This window comes from Penicillium waksmanii, assembly GCF_028829765.1.
Source record: "Penicillium waksmanii strain IBT 27052 chromosome Unknown utg000004l:1.0-5674109.0:1.0-5678898.0, whole genome shotgun sequence".
Taxonomy (NCBI): Eukaryota; Fungi; Ascomycota; class Eurotiomycetes; order Eurotiales; family Aspergillaceae; genus Penicillium; species Penicillium waksmanii.
The window spans coordinates 3,145,320-3,166,369 of NW_026643251.1; the positions used below are offsets into that span (position 1 = coordinate 3,145,320).

The following is a 21,050-nucleotide window of genomic DNA, read 5'->3' on the forward strand; positions in this document are numbered from 1 at the left end:
ACACATTTTTCATCCACGGAAAGAATCTATTCATGGTATCCATCATTTTAGGAATAATAAAGGAGAAACATCACTTTTGAACATATGAGAAGAATTCTTTTAGATTAAAAGTATATCAAAATCGTAACAGTCTATCGTGTAAGCCAACCATCAAACCTTTTGGCAATCTGTACACATCGTTCATCGACGAACTTTGTGAATAAACTCGAGACGTACAAATTGATAACAGAAATTATAGCGAACCCGACAATCCACGAAAATGCAAAGGGAACCGTGTATTTACTCGCCTCCGGGGTTCCGGGATATGACTCTCTCGTAGCCACATACCACAGAAAGCCCAAGACGGGGTCACGCACAAGATGGTACACAGACTGGTGGACCAAATAAAGAGAGAACGAGATCTTGCCCAAGTATTGAATAGGACGAGAATCCAACGGCCGTTGAAGAGCTGGGGATCTGCTTATCCCGTAAACGACCAGCAATGAGCCTGTAGTTTTCCAGGTTTTGCTCACTATCGCCCAGTCACCCTCCCAGCGAGACGACTCGAAGAAACTGAGGAATTGATACCCTGGTGGCAAAAAGCCATCGTCACTAAGACAAACCAGCCAAAAACCAAATGTAAAACAAAAGAATGTTTGGATCATGGCAAGATTGATCCCCTTGAAGTGGATCGATGCCCAGAGTTTCTCGTTGTATAAAGGCAAACTGGTCTCGTCCTCTGTTGAAATCGAGGACAAAATGCGCATTTCGGCAAGATAGAGACCGGCCAGGAAAGCAAATAGGTCCCACTGTCCAAAGTAGAACCAATATGCGGCCAGCGATGCAATCGCAATACGTCTCATCTGCGGACGCCAGAAGGCCAGTCCTAGGACCGTGATATAGACAACCAAAGACCCTCGGAACTCAAAAGGCATGGTCCAAAGCTGGCCATTGAGGCCTGGGTTTGCCTGAAAGTTGATGATATTCATGTTGTCAATCATGTAGCGAAAGACAAATGTGATGTGCAGCCATGGCGCAGTCCAGGGCTTCCGACCCCATAGAGCATCATCGCCGAAGGTCCAGTTGTAAATATTAAAAAGGTAAAGTAATTGTGAAATCACACTGATAACAAAGACGGGTAGGTAGATGCGAAAAATGCGTCGGGTGACAGCGGAAGACAACCGGCGTACAAAGTCGGCAGGGCTGCTTTTCCGCAATCTGAGAAGATTGATAGATATGGCATATCCCGAAATTACTAGGAAAAGTGGCACCATTGCATGTGCGGCGAAAAGGAGGCGAATGGGAGGCAGTTGAATTAAACGGCGATTTTCCTCCGGCGGGTCAGCCCAGAAGGATAGAAAGGCAGAGTCAAGCACGCCGCCCATGAAGTAGTGATCTGTAGCGACGATGGCCGCTGCGATGCCTCGAAGGCCATCGAGCCAGGTAGTGCGATCCATTGTCCTCATCTCCAAACGGAGAAGAGAGAGAAGTGATGAAAAACAACTCTCCCCCCCCAAAAAAAGAGGATGTCTAGATGGGGTTAGCAATCCGTGGGAGGCCTAGCGTATGTCTGAGCGGGGTGGATTGCAACTCTTCAAACCCTGCACAGCTGACTGACCCACTAGGCCAATGATTTCTGAGACAGTACGGAGTACATAGCCATGAAGGCGAAAATAAATTTTCAGCTTCTCGAGAGTCACACCGGTCTTACTCCGCGTATAGTGGGGAGATAAATTTAGAGCCTCGCAAGCTTGCGGGATCTACAAAGCCACTGCCCCATATGCACCCATCCGGGCTATATCGAGGATCCATCTGTCTTGAATTTTTGACTTTTGTCTTGAATACTGATCAAATCCTGATTTGAAGAAGGAGAAATATTATGATTTAGTCATAGCCACTATGTGCACTCTACTTCGTACTCTGTATATCGTACGATTCTATCCTTGGCACTCCCAGTTCTCGACTCGTTCAGACAGCCATCCACTTACCCAGGGCAAGGTGGTTTGGCGGCGGGAGTCGCCCTCAGGAATCCCACTACCCAGCAAAACCATACTATCCATCTTGCAGCGATCCTCGTAGAAAGACCACTGCATGCACTCGGCCCAAGATTTACAGGCCGCCTCACAGGAATCTACTGATTCCCAGGCACTACGCCAAACATCTGTTCCCTTGACCGAACTTGGAGGCTCGGCATCTTTGGCGTTGTTTGACCGGATCTCATACTTCGAGGACCAGTTGTCCCACCATTCCACTCGCGAATGAAGGTAGGGGGCGACCAGCGCCTTGAAAACGTCACGGAATCTCAAAGGACCCTATTAGATGTTAGCGTCTGAGTTATCACTCGGGGGGGAAAGGTCAATAGATAGCGTACCTGTTCAAAGTCCCAGGATCGCTCGAGGTTGTAGAACCGGGCCACGTCTTTTCCGTGGGTATGGTGCCAGCTATAGACCGGCGAACACCAATTGGCCTGTTCAAACCATGTAGACCAGTGCGATTCAGGATTGAACCCATATCGGAAACGGGCTTCATCATAGGTCTCGCCAAACTGCACGCCATACTCCTTGAGAACATGCCCAAGGATGTGGTCTCCGCAGCCATGCTCTTCGGTGAAAACCTGGAATTTCTCCACAATTTTAGGATCCTTTCCAAAGCTCTGTTCCCATGCCCCCCTGGAGAGGGCAAAACCGGAACCACCGTGGGCGAAATAGTCGCCGTGGATCCAGGCCAGGCTTCCCAGGTACCAAGAGTCCTTGTAATCGAAGCGTTCCAAATGACGGAGCAGATTGGGGAGGAAAATGTACGAGTCATCTTCCATAAAGATGTACCACTTTGCATCGGGTTTGTTCACCCCGGCGTGTTGAACAATCGGTAGGAATTTGTATTTGTCGAGTTTCCAGCCACCCGCAGGCCCAGCAGCATCACCAGGGACATTGGACATCTCGGCGTAGTTTTGGCGCGATTCATAATCTTCTTGTTGAAGATATGGCTTGAAGTTCTCCGAACTGCGCATTGAATCGGATGTGTTGGCGAGGACATCGATGATATCCCAATCGCCGATGGTTTCGGGATAGTCGGAGTAAAGAAGGACATTATCATGGTTGATGCGATTAGGAGAAAGGCTGGTAGCTAAATGAATGGGGACTCGCTTCCACAAGACTGTGGCGCCAGTTTTGAACATAAGGATGACATCGTCAGCGGTGACGGCTTTGGGTAAATGTAAAGAATGGCTGGTGCTTTTGCTGTTGCTGCTGCTGCTGGAGGGCGCTTTCGGTTTAGAAGGGATTGCAGAAGGAATGGCAGGGTGCGACAACTGCTCAGCAGTTTCGTCCACAGAGTCCACGATTTCCACGATCGGGTTGGAATGTGTTCGTGGGGTATCGATGACAAGCTTGTCTGGAATGGCTGCAGCGGGGATCTCTCCCAGTGGACCCTGGCGGTCGAGTTCGAAATGATAGACAAAAATAATAAAGGTCAACAGCATGATCCCCAATGGGACCATACGGTTGTCTCTATAGAATGCGCGGAACATGCTGGCAGCGTGTTCCTCACAGAAGAATGGAGATTCCAAGATAAAAAAGATGAGCCCCTCCTTTTTTTCTCTTTAGTTTCGGAGTATCTCAGATCTTAGCAACTCGCCAAGGATCGGCTAAACGGGGATTGCCCCTGTAAAGCTGCAACACAACCCCACTAAGCCTCCACTGTCTCACGAGGTTTTCTCGACTACCGAGGGTCTGGGTAGCCACTAGCCAGCCTAGCCAGCCTAGCCAGCCCTAGAAGACATCTCCGAGCCAAGATCTCACTTTTCAGGTTGGAGCGGACCGGAACCGAGCCATGCGGCTCCTTTTTCTGCACGCTCATTCGCCGGTCGTGCTTCTTCCTTCCGAAAACACGAGCAAGGTCTCACTGCCTGGCCGGCCTGACCGGGAAATTTAAATCACAAGCCCCTGAAGAATAAATGGAACTAACGCGATGCTAACTAGACGGTGTGTGCTGGCGTGAGAGAAGAATTTACTCAGCCGCTTGACCCTGGGCCCTAAAAAGATTGGAGGGGTGCCGTACTTCCATGGACGCCTTAAAATTTTATTTACATTCGTTTTTCTCACCACATTCGTTTTCGCTATTTTTATCCTCATTCGTTCCTTGATTACCATCTCGAGATTTATCTTCTCGGTATTGGAGGGAAATTTCATTATCCAAAATATTGACTTGCACACATAACCACGCACTCGCACTCTCTCTCTCTCTCCTAACCCCACCAGCACTTGGGTAGCTAACGGGGTACGTGAGTGAGTCGGCAAGTGTGTTTTTCTGTATCGACTTTCGTTAAACCATCACCATGGATTCCTTTAGTGAAAAGTTGTATCCTCGCCTCTCCTCGTTTCATGAGAGAGGGCCAGAAGTCTCTCGTTTACGACAAATCCTTAATTTATTAGGATGTCTAATTGTACTTCCTATTTACTCGGTCATCACGGGCTACGCGCGCCATCCTTTGACGCTTGATATCCTCTTGACAATATTCTCGGCGGAGTTTAATCGCTTCATGAATGAGGGTCGTCGGCAAAAGCTGCAGGATCTTCCGCAGAAGGGCCAAGACCTAGAAAAGGCTAGCATTTCGTCACCCAAGGTGAATGAAGGTGCAGAATGCATGGCCACTATTGTGGGCTACCGTGAAAACCCTGAGCTATTTGCTAGAGCTTTAGAAAGTTACAAAAATATCCCCGAGTGTCGATTAGTACTTGTGGGAGTCGATGGAGAGGATGTACCCGACATGGAAATGATCCGAGTTTTTCAACAGGTAAGTAGAAAAATAAACGAGACTGAACTTTCCATACTAATCGATTACAGGTCTTCCCAGAAGATTCGGCGGTCATTCACATTGACGAGCCCTTTGGAGAGGTCGCCATGCATACTTACGAGAAGACATCCACCATCGATGGAAACTCGCGGGCCCCGGAGGCCTACATGGAAGCTACCATCGCTCATTGCTGTCAACTTGCCAGAGAAATCCTCGCAGAGCATGATTTCAAGCTTGGCCAACATGGTGGTGTGACAAAGCTATGTCTCTACCAGCCACACTTGCACAAGAAGGGCATTATGTTCACTTCATTCATTTTTTCCATCGTCATTTCTGAGATGCTGGGAATCGAATACATGTGGTCCTCTGACTCTGACACAATTGTGTTACCCGACTCACTGAGATGTACCATCGATACTATCGCTGGAGATCCGCATGTTGGTGGCGGTAGCTCTGGTCTGATTGTCCATAATGAGGATGATTCTATCTGCACCAAGCTTGGTAGCGTTGTGTACTGGTCTGAGCTATACATGACGCGCTCTGTTTCAACACTTTCCGGTACTAGCGATTGTCAAAGTGGTCCCAGCACGGCTTTCCGTGTTTCCGCTCTGTCTGCGGTTCTGTACCCTTGGTACACTCAAACTGTCCTGGGCCATCGAATGGTATGCTTTCCTGTTTCTCGTCACTTACATGCAATTTTCTAACATCGTGAATTAGATTGTCAACGAGGATCGCCACCTCACCACAAACCTTCTCATGCGAGGATGGACCGTGACCTACGCGTCTGATACATTGGCAGCAACAGATACCCCAACCACATTGAGTCGCTGGATCATGCAGCAGGTCCGCTGGAGCCGAGCCGGTCACATTGAATCCTTCCAACAACCCAAGCTCTATCTTATTACCAACCCACTCTTTTTCTGGGCTGCTGTCAAGCGGGAGGCCGGACCTCTCCTGGGACTCGCCTATATTCTCTACTATCTGATCACAGGAGAATGCTTTGCCTACTTCAACTGGTACGATGTCGGTATTCGCATTGCTTATACTCTCATCTATAATTATTGCCGCAACCCAGACCGTGGCCCCAAGAACTCGTGGATTTGGATAGTTCCCGGTCTTCTGTTCTACAATATTCCTCTCCCGATGATCCATCTTTGGAGTTTGATAACCGTTTTCCAAGACGGATGGGGAACCTCCATGCGATCGACTAGCGAGATGACCAAGCGCGGACAAGCTTGGAAAAGATGGAACGATCTTGGATTCTTCGTCGTCTGGATGGGCATCGTTGGTGGAACCCTCGGGCGAATGACGGCTTCAAAAGCCGGATGGGACGATGGAGGTACTATGCAGGCTATTTTCTGGGGCGTTTTGATTCCGACAGCCGTCTCATTCTACGGCCTGGTGGTTCGTGATTAAGTGCTAGACTTAGAATTTGCACATACCCTTCCGATAGACTTGCTTTTAAAAATTTTCATACTAATACGAAATCTGATAATGATCCAATTGAACTCTTTCATCATCTAATGACCCAGTCGACGAGATCTGTGAACAATACTAGTAAATGGAACATTTACCTTTAGGCATATGAGCTTGCTAACAAAGCATTCCTCCACCGACAAGACCCGCAGCTCATTTGGAGTTGCCGGACCTCATTATAGACGGACTTCAAACACTAGGCCGTGACGATGGTGTAGATCCAATATGATCCCCACTGATAATGACTTCGGATCCACTAGATCGACATTCACCGGAGACTCCCGAGCCTTCTTTGAATCCATTCAGTGGCTTGGTGGCTGATCGAGTGGATACGTGCTGAGTTACACTTTTATGTTCGTATCCATGTTCTCACCATGGTGAAATCTTCATTATTGGGTATATCCTGATATTCTTCTCTCCCCGTTAATGAAGGCAAAGATTGGAAATTACGATACAGATTCAAGGTGATGAGTAGATACTGTATCACAATACACGATCTTATTCTTTATAACCATTTTTGTCTCAATGTGATTGGTCTGAAATATCCTTGTTCTGACGATTCCAACGACCGGGATCACGTTGGACTCTGATCACTTGTGGAGCTCCAGTAAAGTCCTAATTTCAATTTGCAATATCAGAAACAGCCATAATGGAATGGCCTTGGAAAGCCAGTCATTTCAGATTATCTGAACCCTAAAAATCTCTCTATGATTAGGGAAATATTATGGGCGGTAACCCTGCTCCCTGAGAGAGCTGAAAAGCGGTGTGTGAGCGAGGGGCCGCCACCATCGCCTTGGCTTGCCAGCAGTTGAAGGCACATTCTCATATTTTTTTAAAAAAAAATATTTTGAATCACCGTGTGCCTTGCGTGTTTCAAACGCATGCCGTTTGACCAATTGAATCACCGAGATCAACGTCTACTCTTCATACCCACCCAGCATGGGGGCCACAACCCCTTCTCCCACTATTGTGTTGTACGACATTGACATGCGTCCTCCGTGCGCACCGAATCCCTGGAAGGCCCGGTACGCACTTAATTTCAAAGGTGTTTCTTACTCAACGACATGGGTGGACATGCCAGATATTACCAAAACTCGCTGTGATCTTGGCGTGCCAGCCTCACGCAAGTTTGCCGATGGCACGGATTACCACACTTTACCGGTTATGACAGACTCAAAACATGGCTCTAAAATCGGAGACTCGTTCGATATTGCAGTCTACCTTCAAAGTGTGTATCCGAAAACTGGCGCGGGGAATCTTTTCCCTCAGCAAACGCTGGACTATGTCTACACGAAGGACCTCGCGGTGTTTGCGCCATTGTCTGAGTTCAATGAAAAGGAATATGCTGAGTACGCTCGGTTTAACATGAACGTTGACGCAGCCCTCAGCACACACGTTCTGCTCATGGTACATGGTCTCCCATTTAATCCTGATACGACCGAGAAAACGAGGGCAGAATTCGTTCGACGCTCAGGGGTGGCATCTTGGGACGATCTAACCGTAGGCGGCGAAAAACGAGAGGAATTGAAAGTATCTCTTCATGATACACTGGGTGGACTGGCCAAGCTTTTTCGAAAGGATAATACGGGTCCATTCTTGCTTGGGCAGCAGGCTAGTTATGCCGATATCATTGTTGGCGCATGGTTGCGGATGATGCATGGGACGCTGCCGGCACATGAGTGGAAAGAGGCAAAAACTTGGCATGAAGGTGTATTTGGAAAGTTACATGATGCGCTGGAGAAATATGCCCTGGTCAACTAAGGTTGTGCATGTAATACAACCTCCTCACATAGACCCTCACTTTATAGGCTGTGTCTCAAGTTGGCTATACAGAAACTCGGTAACATAGTTGATTGCAAAAAGCAATTTAGCTACAAAATCAAATGATTAAACACCACCCGACACCCAGATCAAATTGACTCGAGGTCTCAATGATCCCGACGTTGAAGTAGTACTTGGCTGTACGTAGATAATGCTGACCAGACACCGCCCGCCCCCGCGGTGGCCAATTACGGTCCACCGTCCAACACCTCTTGAACTCCCCTTTCTCACCTACCTTCACTATCGATGCTCCTTGTGGTTATCCATCTGATATCCGTTTGAGGCGTCCTATGAACAGATCGACGGTTACAATGGCCGACAAGTTACAGCCTAAAAGGCCCGTCAGCGACCGACGGCGACAGCAGAATGTACGAGCTCAGAAAAACTACAGTATGTGGCCCGCATTCCAACTGAAGCATCAGGTCTCATTCTAGGCTAGGGGAAAGGCAGAAGCAGCATATGCAAGCACTTGAGACGCTTCTGGCTGCTCAAAACCACCTGGCTCATGACGAAGCAATATTGGTAAAAAGTGGATGTTCGCCATCAAATCCTGGCGCTATGACCGCAATCAGCCCTTCCCAGGACACTAGACGCTCTCCCTCAAGACTCGACCCTTCAAGCCAATCGGAGGCTTTGGCATTAATTTCAAAATATGCTGCTCATACCAATGAAACTACCCGAGCAAGAGTGGAATCCGGAGAAATCACCATCGGGGATATTCTTCAGGCTGGGCTGGATGAACTCGATCGGCAACCAACACAAACCACATTAGCTCGTGCAGAAAGTCCCTCAAATCGATCGTGGATCCCTGGTCCACGGACGGACAAAATTCTGGTTCCAAATAACAGCATGCAGGTGCATTCTCATTCACTACCAGACATTTACGCTAATAATTTCCGCTGGAAGCAATTCTCTACCGTGGCTGCAATTCGAGCAAATGCTGAATCTATTGGATTAACTTTTGAAGAGATCACCCATCCTAAATCGATATCACCATTCTACCACCCTAGCGCTCTTGCAAAAGACCAATACCAGATTATTTGCTCAGCTGGGTTTCAAGGGATAAAGCCACATCTACGACCAACCGAGACACAGTTGAGCTATCCTCATCATCCTTGGCTCGATATTTTCCCGTGTCCCATTTTCCGCGACAGATATATTCGCCTGGTAGCTATGGGCTCCTCAGTATTCAACGCCGACGAGTTCTGCATGGACCTCCAGAACGGTGGCCTCATTTGTTGGGGTTCGCACTCGGGGGGAGAGGCACGACGCGAGTGGATCAGGAGCACCTTGGGATATGCGAAGCTGGGAGGCTCAACCTTGGTTTCTTAAGAAATGGTGGTTCGTTCTTGGTGGAGAGGAGGGCGGATTTTTCCAGCAAAGCCGATGGTGGCATGAAAGCAGAGGCGATCAGCTGCCCTATTTTTGGTGAGAGATATCGGAGTCATTTCTGGAAGAAAGTATTGGCCGGACCCACAAATCCACTTCATGGGCTTGCACATCAGATCATTGTCATCATAATGGAGTCCTACTACATATCACTGGTTTCACCCTTCACTTTAGAAACTGCCATCGAAAGTGCCCCACCCATGTTAATTGTTGTCCAATGGACACCACGTGCGTGCGGCGCTAATGCATGCTGAGTTGAGCATCCGTAAAGTCCGACCAATCGGATGGTCGCAAAAGTTAACTCCGGGCCATACATTTCCATCTTGCTCAACTCAGCCTACATACTCGTGCATCTGGTGACATGGAGGATATAAATCATAGCGATTCCAAAACATATATAAGTGGCACTGAATTCCTATTCAGTTTCCAGCACACACATTAGAACAATCAATCATTCAATCGAATATCCTCCTAATAGCAGCAATGGATTTTTCTTCTCTACATCAAGCCCACAAGGGCATCAAGCACACCAAGTACGTCTCCAACTTTTCAAATACTTACCTTGCTAACAATATTCAAAAAGTCTTGGGAAATCCGGTCTTAAGATCTCTCAAGTTGTTCTAGGTGCCATGTCGTTTGGTTCAGTCGACAAGTGGACGATCCCCGAAGAACAAGCATTGCCAATTATCAAGCATGCCTTTGACAATGGACTCAACACATGGGATACGGTACTATAACCTTGTATTCTTTTGCCCCGGTAGAAGCTCACCCATTATTGTCTAGGCCGATGTCTACGCCTTCGGGGAATCTGAGCGCATCCTTGGCAAAGCACTCAAGACATATAACATTCCTCGTGAACGGGTTGTGATTCTTTCCAAATGCTATGGTGGAGTTCCAGCTCCGGGAGAGCTTGATGGCTTGTCGGAATTTGAAACGATTGCCCGGCTAGCTATCAACGAGGGTGTCATGGCGAACCGTGTTGGACTATCTCGCAAACACATATTCGATGCGGTAGATGCTAGCGTCGCGAGACTAGGTACTTATCTGGATGTCCTTCAGATTCATCGATTCGACCGCGAAACTCCCGGCGAGGAAATCATGCGAGCACTCAATGATGTTGTCGAGAGCGGCAAAGTTCGATACCTTGGCGCAAGCTCGGTCAGTGACTTTTTTCCATCCAACATACCTGAGATGGAGAATTAACGCTTTTTGGGACAGATGGCTACTTGGGAGTTCCAAGCCTTGAACAATATCGCTGAGAAGAACGGCTGGCACAAGTTTATCAGCATGCAAGACCATCATTCGCTTCTCTATCGAGAGGAAGAGCGTGAAATGTTCCCCTACTGCCGCGACGCAGGAATCGGTATTATTCCTTGGTCACCACTGGCACGTGGCCTTCTGACTCGACCTTTCACTGCGGCTGGAGAAAAGACTGTGCGGGAAGGGGATGACATTACTGCAGAAATGATGATCGGCAAAACCACGGACATTGATATCGCTATCATCGGTCGTGTCGAAGAGCTGGCGCGCAGAAAGAATTGCAGTATGGCGCAGGTCGGCATCGTGTGGTGCCTGGCCAAGGGTGTGAACCCCATTGTCGGGCTTTCCAGTACCAAAAGAGTCGATGAGGCAGTTCAAGCCATCGAACTGTTCGAAGATGGACTCTTGAGCAAGGAAGACTTGAAGTACCTGGAAGAGCTATACACCCCGAAGGCTATCGTGGGATACTAGCTTATTCTGGCCATTGGACATGCATTATCTGCTTCCGAGGATGAAGCTAATGTGGCTAGTTCCGCGGAGAGAATAATCCCTAGTGATGGTTTACTTTGTGCATGTTTCAAGATAGATTTGGATACCAATGCGATTTATTTGCTCTGCTTGTTGTATTTTTAAATCATCTTTTGGCCGTGTCAACACTGATGAAACCACGATATTTGGTACGGAGTAATATCTACATACAAGGGCACTTCGTATTTTATGTAGTTCAAATGTCCCTGCATCCTCAATCCATATGTTTGTACTCTCCGTGACATCATTAAATTGTGCCTAATTCCCCCACTATCTACTCTGGTTGGAATGTACGAAATTCAAACCTAGATATTGTATGAAGACTTGATCAAAATGGCAGGACCGATACAATATAGTACAATACACCGAATACAAATATGGATATGCAGAAAGAATTACGCTATCGAATTACGGTCGCACTGCATAAGATCCACCATCTGGCAGGCAGTACACATTCAAATCGATAAATCGGAGAGCTAGGAGCACAAGAAAAAGCAAAGTCTCAGTTGAACCAATCAGACACGCAGGTTTCCCTTGCGTAGATGATCCCTTACCTGCAACAATCAAAATAGACACAGCGGGAGTGAGAATCGAAGTTGCTTGTTTTTTTTTTAGCCAGCTCTTTTTCTTGCCTCCTTTCACCAGACTGAATTTGTTTCCGGCTTCTCACCTTAGCGGCCGAACTCATCCTCGTGCTGGTCAACACCAGACAAACCTCCTACACACCTTTGACCATTTCCAACCTGGTGCCTAGAATTCTCTTTTTGTCTAAATGGCGAGCCCAACGGATTTTGATAGAGATTCCGTGCGGACATACACACCATCGAAAAGAAGCCACTTGCCGATCGACGAAACCTTTTTCCATGCTGAAGGGAGTGGTGCGGGCGGCAAGCGGAGAGTCGATCACACATTTAACGAATATACAATCACAACCAACAGCTCCTCCAACCTTGTGTATGGTCCCTCTGATGCTGGTGGAATATTCTGCTCTGAAAAAAGCCCTCCCAAGGTCAAACAATCAACCGACCAAATATTCAACGAGACGACACCCTTGATTCACAATGACTCGCTAGGGGATGTTTTCCCGGATGGTGATCATAGTGGTGATGGTGATGGCGATGGCGATGAGGTGTCATGGAGAGGCGAATCGAAACGTCTAATTCGAGACACTTCCCCACTGGCTCTATCAGCTTTACTTGAATGTTCTCTCTCCACAGTAAGCATCATTGCGGTGGGGCGTCTTGGGACAATCGAGCTCGGAGCTGCGAGTATGGCTAGCATGCTGGCCAATTTTACGGGATATATGATTTACCATGGCCTTGCGGCAGCTCTTGATACATTGTGTATGCAAGAATTTGACACTGGCATGCTTCATCTGGTTGCTATCCATTTTCAAAGGATGGTATATCTCCTTTTGGCCATCACCGTGCCTATCATAATTCTTTGGAGCTATGCCGAACAGATCCTCCCCAACATTCTCTCCAATGAAGAAACCGCCATTCTTGCTGGTCGATACCTCCGCATCGTTGCATGGGGGACGCCCGGTTACGCACTTTTTGAGGCGGCGAAGCGCTACATTCAGGCCCAGGGTGTGTACTCGGCATCGTCATATGTATTGAGTGTCTGCGCACCTATCAATGCGTTTCTGAATTGGTTCTTAGTTTGGGTATGTTCATCAAGCACAACATTTCTAACTGCGCTAACCGCAAATCCTACTAGTACTGCGAATTGGGCTTCATCGGTGCTCCTATTGCCTTGACGATAACCGACTACTTACTCCCGAGCACGCTCTTTTTATACGTCTACTGGGGATCTCACGACGAGTGTTGGAATGGGTTTACTCGCAGAGCCTTTACAAATTGGGGCCCGATGATCCGACTGGCTGTTATCAATGTGCTCACTGTTGAAGCCGAGTCATTGATTTACGGAATCACCACTCTCGCTTCCTCATACCTTGGGCCAGTCGTTCTAGCCACACAAACAATCCTTGTGACGGCGAGCAATATAGTATGGCAAGCTCCATACTCCCTGTCAGTTACTACCCGAGCCCGTGTTGATAACTTGCTGGCTTTCGGCTTCGGCAATGCGGCCTGGAAAGTGTGCAAAGTTGCGATGTCTGTTGCTTTTGGCATCGCTTCAGCGCATATCGTATTGCTATCCTTGCTCCGATACCCGATTGCGAAGATATTTTCGACTGAATCCGAAGTGATTGAATTAGTCGCTCAAGTGATGCCCCTCTGTGCAGCGGCCCATTTTATTGAATGCATGGTTTTGAGTTCAAATGGAATTCTGGGTGGCATTGGCAAACCGGAGGATGCTAGCTATCTGCAGACGAGTATCTTCGCCATCGTCGCCCTCCCTCTTCAATTCGGGTTAACCTTTGGTCTGGATTGGACAGTGTGGGGACTTTGGATCGGTGCACTGTCTGGCTTTTTCTGCATTCTCGTTGCCCAGTGGCTATATCTAAGTCAAATTAATTGGGCGAGGTGCGTCCGAGAAGCCTCAATGGACTTTTCGGTGGCATCATCTTGAGATAGAAAGCCTACGACTGAGAAATGGGGTTTAGATGTCTAAGAAGGAAAACAAAAAAGGGAAAACATTAGTATCCTTTGAAATAAACAATTTAGGACTTATTAATGAATGGGTTGCCCTTATTCTATCAAAAGGTACATAAGTCGTGACACATGCCAGATTTGAGAATTTATTCTCATGGCGCTCTGTCATCACACGAGCGACTGGGGACCACATATACATATGTTCTCAAAATTTGGATCCTAGTCAATCGGAAAGAGGCGGAAAGTCCCGAATAAAGCTGGAGATAAGATTAGCAATCGATCAAATCATGAAAATCGCGGAGTTGTTTCCCATGAGGGTCGTAAAATCACTTACTGAGCAGGGCATTCATATCCGGCGGGGTTATTCTTCAGATACAGCTGGTGGTACTCCTCGGCATCCCACCACTGACCAGCGGGTACGACATCGGTCGAGACAGGCTTTTTATACCACTCCTTGCTAACCTTATCGGTAATGCTCTCTGCGATCTGTTGCTGCTCCTCGCCGTGGGTGAAGATGACACTGCGGTACTGGGTGCCGACATCGGGGCCCTGTTGGTTCAGGGTTGAAGCATCGTGCATGCGATAGAAAAACTCAAGGAGCTGGCGATAGGTGACGAGGGAAGGATCAAAGGTCATCTGAAGAGCTTCGGCGTCTGTTGAACGAAAAGAGTGGAAGGTCAGTACTCGGTTTTGATAGCGACACGCGACCCTATGCGAAATCGGCGCAGAATAATTTGTTGGAGACTTACGTCCAGTAGAGCCACTGCACACAGCGCGGTAGGAGGGCGAATTAGTCTGACCACCGGAGTAGCCGACCTTAGCGTCCAGAAGTCCCTTTCCATTGCCAAAGTTCTTGCGGAAGAGGTGCTCGACGCCCCAGAAGCAGCCAGCTGCTACGGTTGCGGTTTGAGTGGACATGTTGCGCGATTGAGACTCGGCCGATGCAGCGGTAGAGAATGGACGGAGAAGGCGTGAGAAAAGAGTCGAGGCAATCGGTGCAGCGGAGGGCATCGGAATTTCTGTGGAATTTCTGGAATTTCTGGTGTCTAGGTGGGGAACTCGATATAAAAGTGGGGGGGAAAGTGGGAGCAGACGCGACGGGGCGAGGTCGGTAGGACTGCGATCGCGGAGGTTATGAGTCCCAGCGCTGAGAAATGGGGATTTAGTAGAGCTACCTGTAGCTTTGCGTAGAAAGAGAAATATTTCAGTTGAAGTAGGTCGGGGGTATGTAGATGGCGTCATCCTATCTGACAAAGCAAAGCAGCGGGGAAACTGCCGAAACTGTCAACTGCCGCATTGGGCTATGTTGATCCGGCCTACCCGCACTACAAACAGCTACTTTGACACCAGCATGGTAATAATAATAAATCTGAACTGATTCAAATGATAGTAGAGACCACATTGGAGTAACTCCAAGTTCAGTAATGTACACAACGAGAAGAATATGTCAAACGAAAGAAGAAAAAATAAAGAATCCTTAACAACTGGGCGAGCAACGCATCCAGTATCAAGGGAGCATAATAAAACAACAAGAGTGAAGGAAGAAAGTGGAAATAAACACCGTGAGATCCATGAGTAACCGTGCCGAAAAAAAGAACTGCCGGCTTGAAAAAGAAAGAAAAGAAAAGAAAAAAATGGATGGTATCTTTTGCGCCAACGCCATGGGATGCCGAGCTTCGATACATCAGGGGGGAGTACCGGAGAAACGTCAAATAAATCGTCTACCGCAGACCGACAGAGGAGAAGTCCTGGCTTCGGTCTATTGGAGGTGCAGCAATTGCGCTGAGACGAAGAGCGTCTCGGCCTGAGAGGCTTGCGTGTCGAGGTCGAATTTCACCTCCCAAGGTGGTGCGCCGACCGGTGTTCTTCATCACAGGTAAAGTGTGAGGGCTCAGGACGCGGTGCTTGCCTTCGAGTTCCTTATCACTCTTGACCATACGGCGTGCTTGGGATGCGGTGAACATGTTGCCATCATTAGGGGAACTGCCATATGTATTCGAGGTGGGGCTGCGGCGGCGATGGACTCGCAGAGAATTGCTGGACGAAGGACCAAAGTGCGAAGTGGAGATGCGACGCATGGCCGAATTGATCTGAAGAGCATCTTCCTTATCGGATTTCCATTCCTTGTTCTCGGATGCTGGGCTGCTTGAAAAGGTTGCGCTCGGGCTGCGGACGGCAATTCGTGATGGCCGATCCGCGGAGGCTCGGTTTAGGAAGCTGCTTCCTTCAATGTCTCGAAGTGGAGAGTTCTCGTTGTCTGAGGAGATAGGTAGACTCGTCGTAGGCGGCGGTGCCAAAGGAGAGCTGCCTGCTCGCTTTGACAAGAACCCTGCCTTGAAGCGGCCACTATTCTTCGGGATATTTAAGGGCTCTTCAGAGGGTGCGGGCGGTGGTGAAGTTGAGCCTGATGAAGTAGATATCCGTGGAATGTTTCGCGGGATTGGTGACGCCCCCCGGGGTAGTGTCGGCTCTTCGAAGCTACTAACTTCATCGGCAGAATCGACAGTCTTTTGAGGGGTCTTCTGCCATTCCGTTAGGGTGCCATCTTCTTCGTCATCCTTCCAGCGGACTGATCGTTTGACAGCCTTCGCCTGTGTTTTCTTTGGCGTGAAGCTGACGCTCTTCCGACCAGCAGCAGCCTTTCGGCGCCGTGGAGAGCCTTTGGTAGGAGAGGGCGGTGCTACCGGGGCAAGTTGTATAGCTGGGGCGAGAGAAGTTCTGGGGGGTGGCATGCTGGTCATACTGAATCTTTTCTTGGGCTTTGGGGGGCTCGCTGGCTTAACAGGACTGGGGGGGTATCTGGAGTGCAGGTAGGCTACCATCCGGTTTGACAAGGCTGGATACTGTTGTTTCGCAGCTATCCAGCATCTTGGTGAGTATAACGCGACCCTTTCTGATGGCTTCGGATGCGTTGAGTTCCATGATATCCTCGATGGATGCCATCAACTCAAATTGGGCCTGCAAGAGAACCTGCACAGCAACTGCCTCGCCAGCCTTGTCCTGATCCACAACCGCGGATAAGGCCTCACGCTCTGCATTTGACCGTAACACCTCAGCCTCACGGTCCAGGTTGGCGAAGTCGCTGTTGTCACTGATTTCGAACTCTCGTAATTGCTTGGTCGCGTTCTCAACTGCCGAATTCATCGCTCGGTCCCAGGTGTTCTTCGACAACCGCTGATTATAATGGTGTCGGCTGTCTTCAAGTTCGAGCAAGATGCCTTGCGCTGTCTTTCGAATCCGCCATAGGTTGACCAAGTCCTCCTCGCCATCTCGCGAAGCGCAGACGTTATCGAAAGCGGCGATCCAAGACGACAAGATCCCTATACGGCGGCTGATTTGTCTCAACTTGAGCATATTGCTAGTCTTCTCCTGTCGTTCCGGAAGAGTGTGCTCGTAAGCATTGCGAATACGAGCGACAGCTTCACGTACAACAGCATCCTTCTTCTCAGTCTGTTTCTTGAACTTGGCGAAGGCTAGCTGCTCCGCATCCTTCTGCTGTGCTTTGAGCTCAGTGATCATCTTCATTTGTTCGTCAATCTTGACCAAGAAGTCCTTGACGTGTCGGTTAACATTGAAAACATTGCGAGTAACCTTGGTTTGAATGTTCTTGGCTCGGTTTGCATATCGCAACGTGTTCTGTGTCTCGTCAAAGTGCTGGCTTGATGGACTCACGCAGACAATCATCACAGTCTTGCAGTTTCCGCCAAGAGCAAATTTGAGAAGTCGAGTGAGTTTGGAATTGCGATAAGGGATGTGGTTGCGCTTCCGAGGATCACAGAGGGCGTTGATACAGCTGCCCAAGGCAAGGAGAGACTTGTTGATGTTGGCACCTTCGAGTAGCCGTTCGCCTCTGTTCTTAGTCGCACTCGCACGTTCACTTCCCGCAAGATCAATGATACTGAGAGTAGCCATGGTGGTGGGCTCATTCACGTCCGCATTTCTATCCTTTTGAGCAACATTGATCTGAAGAACCGCGTGGGATCGGGAGGAGGTGGCATTCGCCTCTGTTGGGGACATAGTACGGCATTCGTTGCCGCGTACAATCATATCCATGACTTCCTGTACATTTTGAGGGTGGTGGCTAGAGAGCCCAGCCACCGAAACCGCCTGGTTCACGTCTTCGCGAAGCATGAGACCACCCTTAGACACCCCGGGAACAAGCAAGTCACGGATGGTTTCGTTGTAGATTTCGAGGTATGAGAGGGAAATTTCGGTGCTCTTCTCGTTAGATCGCTCGTCGATTCGCTCAAATAGTTCTTGCATGGTCATGAAAATAATTCCGGGTTGCTGTGCTGTACCGGTAATTGTGTGTGTCTTTCCGCAACCAGTCGCACCATATGCGAAGACAGTGGCATTGTAGCCATCGAGGACATTGTCGAGAAGAGAGCGAGTGGTGGATTCGTATACCTCTCCCTGAGAGGCATTTTGGTCGAAAATGCGATCGAAGGCAAATGTCTGGTCCTTGACTCGCTTGCCGTTGGGTACGACACTCCTGGAGAACTTCTGGACGGGGTTGTCCTCTGGGGGATCGAATACCCTAGAAAAACAGAGTGTCAGTGGATTGACCTGTGTGTATAGAGAGGGGTGGTGTCGCATCGAAACTCACAGGCATCGGTCGTCAATCACCTTGACAATGGAGCGAATCCCTTTCTGATTGAGCTTCGGGGTTGGGGCACCAGCCAGCGACCCATCGCCGAGAAAGAGAGGCCCGTCATCGGTTTTGGCGATCTGCGCTGCCTCTCGAATAGTGAAGGGTCGAACTCGAACCGCAACATTGATTGAGGAAGCGCCATCGGAGACGGGCATGGTGGTGGTGGTGTCGTGTCGTATCGTGTTGTATCGTGTCGTATTTCGTGTGTCGTTGTCGTGTTTGTGTCGTGTCGTGTTGTGTTTGTAGCCGTGCCAGATAAGCTGGGCGACACCCTGCGTCGACGAAGGCAGGGGGTTGAGGTTGTCGATGATAATGAAGAGAAGAATGTGTGGATCTCAAGGTGTATCGTATGGGGTACGAGATGGGATGCAGTATTCTCCGAAGAGGCTCCTGGCGTCGATCTAATTTGTCAACAAATGATCCTCCGTTGCTACGAGCAACCAGGGTTGAAGGTGGTGATTGTCCTTATTTCGCCGTGGTGTTATAGCTTGGCGGTCAGTTCTGTATAGTATTAAGGCGGCACTAGGGTGTTTCAGACTATTGACACAGCACCCCTTTGCTAGTGACCACGCACCATTTTGTCTTGGCCGTGACCAGTGTGGGGTATTTGGCTGCGATGACAGCGAGATCTTGATCCATAGATGTTGTGTGGAAGATACTTGGATTGCTCCACGATTGTTTTTGGCAGACCCCTTGCATTAACTGCCTTTCCCAGGAGGCTATTGGAGGAGCTGCTTTGGATAGCCGTTGGGTTGGTTCTCGCGAGGTCCGCCGTCGAGGTTCGTACATCTATCTACCTTACTCTAAGGACCTAGATAATTAGAGCAGCAAATTGTATGCTTGTTCTGAAAGTCTATTGACGTGTTCGTGAGTTCCTAGAGTGACCATAACGCCATCCCGAAAAAGGAAAAGAAACCCCATCAACATAGATAGCAAATAGACCTCCCCGCGCCATGAGTCCTCGCCCTCAATCGTTTTTCTTTTGTCGAAAATGATAAATATTATCAGAGACTGCTTCCGCTATGCCTCCTCAAGTCCCTCCTCTTCATCGTCAAAGCTTGGCACAACCACATCCCAGCCAGGGTCATCTAGATCAAGGCTCATCGCGGTTTCGTCCTCCTTAGTTTCCTCTGGTTTAATATCCTTGCCAAAGCGGAATGCCACCCAATTTCCATTTCCAAGATCAGCATCTAAGACTGTATCTGCCAGAGCGCTGCCGCTGTTCTTCCCAGTCTCTTCATTTGATGTATTCGTCTTCAGGCGTGTCCATCCTTTCTCCAGATCACTGCGGTCAATCGGAATGCCGAACTCGATCTCAGCTGGGTCGTCGGGGACGATATCGCCGTTGATTTCACGGACATCGCGCTCCTTTAGAGCTTGTAGCACCTTCCGTTTCACGGCTTGGAGCTGTTCGTGGGGCTGCAGGGAGAGGAGAATCGTGGTTTTGTTCTTCTTGAAGAGGATGGTCACAGACCTTGAGTCCGGATTAGTCTTTTTGGGTGGCTGGCGTGTAGCAAGTTAGCTTGGTTCATGAGGAAGTTATCCAGGGTTAAATCAAAGGCAAGCATATAGCATACCATATTGTAGAACGTATTCGAAATTGGCAAACTTGCGTTGAACTAGACCTGCACAGCTGGAGACGGTGACGGAGGCGGAGAGGAGAGCGGCGGGACGGCGGATTATTGCCGCTCGTGCTGCCTTGCCCATCTCTGAATTATGGAACCTCCCTCTCACTTGTGATCCACCTAGACGATTGATCATTCATCCTCAACAAGTTGTTCTCCCAATGCCACCAGTCCCCGACATGGAGGACAGCCAGCCGCAAAATGAGTCTTCTTCGCCATCATCCGCGCCCACTATGCGCGGCGCTGTGCTTATGAGGCTCATTCACTGGGACAAGCTCTTCGAATCCGACAGCCCTCCACGTTTAGGCATTGATGTCAGCAGGCGTATACCTTATGCGACCTTGTCCGGAATATCGGTCGGCGTGGCGCTAGGTTATGTTCACGGAAGCAAGAAGACAGGCCTTCAATTTCGAGCAGAAAACGCACATCGATTTCCCACAACCTCAACCGGCTGGTGGCAGTACCACAAAACGAAGAACTATATCTCAATTGTCGGCGGTGTGAAAGACGGTGTTAAATTAGCATCTAGGCTAGGGGCTGGTTCGCTCCTGTTTTGTCTTTTTGAGGAAACCGTGGACTATGCTCGCCACGAGAAGCGGGACTTTCTCTCGACCGTGACGGCGGGCTTGTCACTCTCTGGAGTATACAGTTTGCTGTGTAAGTGTTAATGCTAGGGCGATGACCTCTTTTTTCCATTTCTGGCCCATGGAGCAGAGCTAACTTGATTTGTCCCCCAGCTCGTCACGATGTGTACACTGCCGCCCGTACGGCGAAGCTCGGATTGAAGTTTGGACTTGGTTATGGATTGGTGCAAGATGCCTTGGAATCACTGAAAGGAAACCACCCTGCATATATGGATTTTCTCCTGGGCAAGCGGCGACCACAAGCTACGGATGGAAACCCTGTCTGAGCTGGAACAACCCCATACATGCACCTTCCACCTTCAACCTCCTAGGCTGCTTTGTCTTGCA

At 48.9% G+C, this 21,050-nt stretch overlaps 11 protein-coding genes across 11 annotated transcripts; 6 read left to right on the forward strand and 5 right to left on the reverse strand.

The window, feature by feature from the left end:
- Positions 1-131: 131 nt before the first annotated feature.
- N7481_003976 (acyltransferase family protein) lies at positions 132-1,436 on the reverse strand (the record flags this gene model as incomplete). Its single annotated transcript, XM_057263195.1, has 1 exon — positions 132-1,436. The coding sequence occupies one exon, from the start codon at positions 1,434-1,436 to the stop codon at positions 132-134; it is 1,305 nt and encodes a 434-aa protein (XP_057124856.1).
- A 480-nt stretch (positions 1,437-1,916) lies between these two features.
- N7481_003977 (uncharacterized protein) lies at positions 1,917-3,508 on the reverse strand (the record flags this gene model as incomplete). The annotated part of the gene is made up of 2 exons (XM_057263196.1): positions 1,917-2,291; positions 2,351-3,508. 2 exons carry the CDS (start codon positions 3,506-3,508, stop codon positions 1,917-1,919), a joined length of 1,533 nt encoding a protein of 510 aa, XP_057124857.1.
- Positions 3,509-4,315: 807 nt separating this feature from the next.
- On the forward strand, positions 4,316-6,190 carry N7481_003978 (uncharacterized protein; the record flags this gene model as incomplete). Its single annotated transcript, XM_057263197.1, has 3 exons — positions 4,316-4,774; positions 4,825-5,436; positions 5,492-6,190. The coding sequence occupies 3 exons, from the start codon at positions 4,316-4,318 to the stop codon at positions 6,188-6,190; spliced, it is 1,770 nt and encodes a 589-aa protein (XP_057124858.1).
- Positions 6,191-7,189: 999 nt separating this feature from the next.
- N7481_003979 (uncharacterized protein) lies at positions 7,190-8,011 on the forward strand (the record flags this gene model as incomplete). The annotated part of the gene is made up of 1 exon (XM_057263198.1): positions 7,190-8,011. The coding sequence occupies one exon, from the start codon at positions 7,190-7,192 to the stop codon at positions 8,009-8,011; it is 822 nt and encodes a 273-aa protein (XP_057124859.1).
- Positions 8,012-8,629: 618 nt separating this feature from the next.
- On the forward strand, positions 8,630-9,403 carry N7481_003980 (DUF3425 domain-containing protein; the record flags this gene model as incomplete). Its single annotated transcript, XM_057263199.1, has 1 exon — positions 8,630-9,403. One exon carries the CDS (start codon positions 8,630-8,632, stop codon positions 9,401-9,403), a length of 774 nt encoding a protein of 257 aa, XP_057124860.1.
- Positions 9,404-9,943: 540 nt separating this feature from the next.
- N7481_003981 (aldo/keto reductase) lies at positions 9,944-11,191 on the forward strand (the record flags this gene model as incomplete). Its single annotated transcript, XM_057263200.1, has 4 exons — positions 9,944-9,993; positions 10,044-10,188; positions 10,244-10,618; positions 10,679-11,191. The coding sequence occupies 4 exons, from the start codon at positions 9,944-9,946 to the stop codon at positions 11,189-11,191; spliced, it is 1,083 nt and encodes a 360-aa protein (XP_057124861.1).
- An 829-nt stretch (positions 11,192-12,020) lies between these two features.
- On the forward strand, positions 12,021-13,780 carry N7481_003982 (MATE family efflux transporter; the record flags this gene model as incomplete). Its single annotated transcript, XM_057263201.1, has 2 exons — positions 12,021-12,914; positions 12,968-13,780. 2 exons carry the CDS (start codon positions 12,021-12,023, stop codon positions 13,778-13,780), a joined length of 1,707 nt encoding a protein of 568 aa, XP_057124862.1.
- A 246-nt stretch (positions 13,781-14,026) lies between these two features.
- On the reverse strand, positions 14,027-14,814 carry N7481_003983 (peptide-methionine-S-sulfoxide reductase; the record flags this gene model as incomplete). Its single annotated transcript, XM_057263202.1, has 3 exons — positions 14,027-14,060; positions 14,138-14,456; positions 14,553-14,814. The coding sequence occupies 3 exons, from the start codon at positions 14,812-14,814 to the stop codon at positions 14,027-14,029; spliced, it is 615 nt and encodes a 204-aa protein (XP_057124863.1).
- Positions 14,815-15,524: 710 nt separating this feature from the next.
- On the reverse strand, positions 15,525-18,609 carry N7481_003984 (kinesin family protein; the record flags this gene model as incomplete). Its single annotated transcript, XM_057263203.1, has 3 exons — positions 15,525-16,483; positions 16,623-18,340; positions 18,410-18,609. 3 exons carry the CDS (start codon positions 18,607-18,609, stop codon positions 15,525-15,527), a joined length of 2,877 nt encoding a protein of 958 aa, XP_057124864.1.
- Positions 18,610-19,474: 865 nt separating this feature from the next.
- On the reverse strand, positions 19,475-20,034 carry N7481_003985 (uncharacterized protein; the record flags this gene model as incomplete). The annotated part of the gene is made up of 2 exons (XM_057263204.1): positions 19,475-19,957; positions 20,032-20,034. The coding sequence occupies 2 exons, from the start codon at positions 20,032-20,034 to the stop codon at positions 19,475-19,477; spliced, it is 486 nt and encodes a 161-aa protein (XP_057124865.1).
- A 206-nt stretch (positions 20,035-20,240) lies between these two features.
- N7481_003986 (uncharacterized protein) lies at positions 20,241-20,989 on the forward strand (the record flags this gene model as incomplete). Its single annotated transcript, XM_057263205.1, has 2 exons — positions 20,241-20,736; positions 20,817-20,989. The coding sequence occupies 2 exons, from the start codon at positions 20,241-20,243 to the stop codon at positions 20,987-20,989; spliced, it is 669 nt and encodes a 222-aa protein (XP_057124866.1).
- Positions 20,990-21,050: the final 61 nt, after the last annotated feature.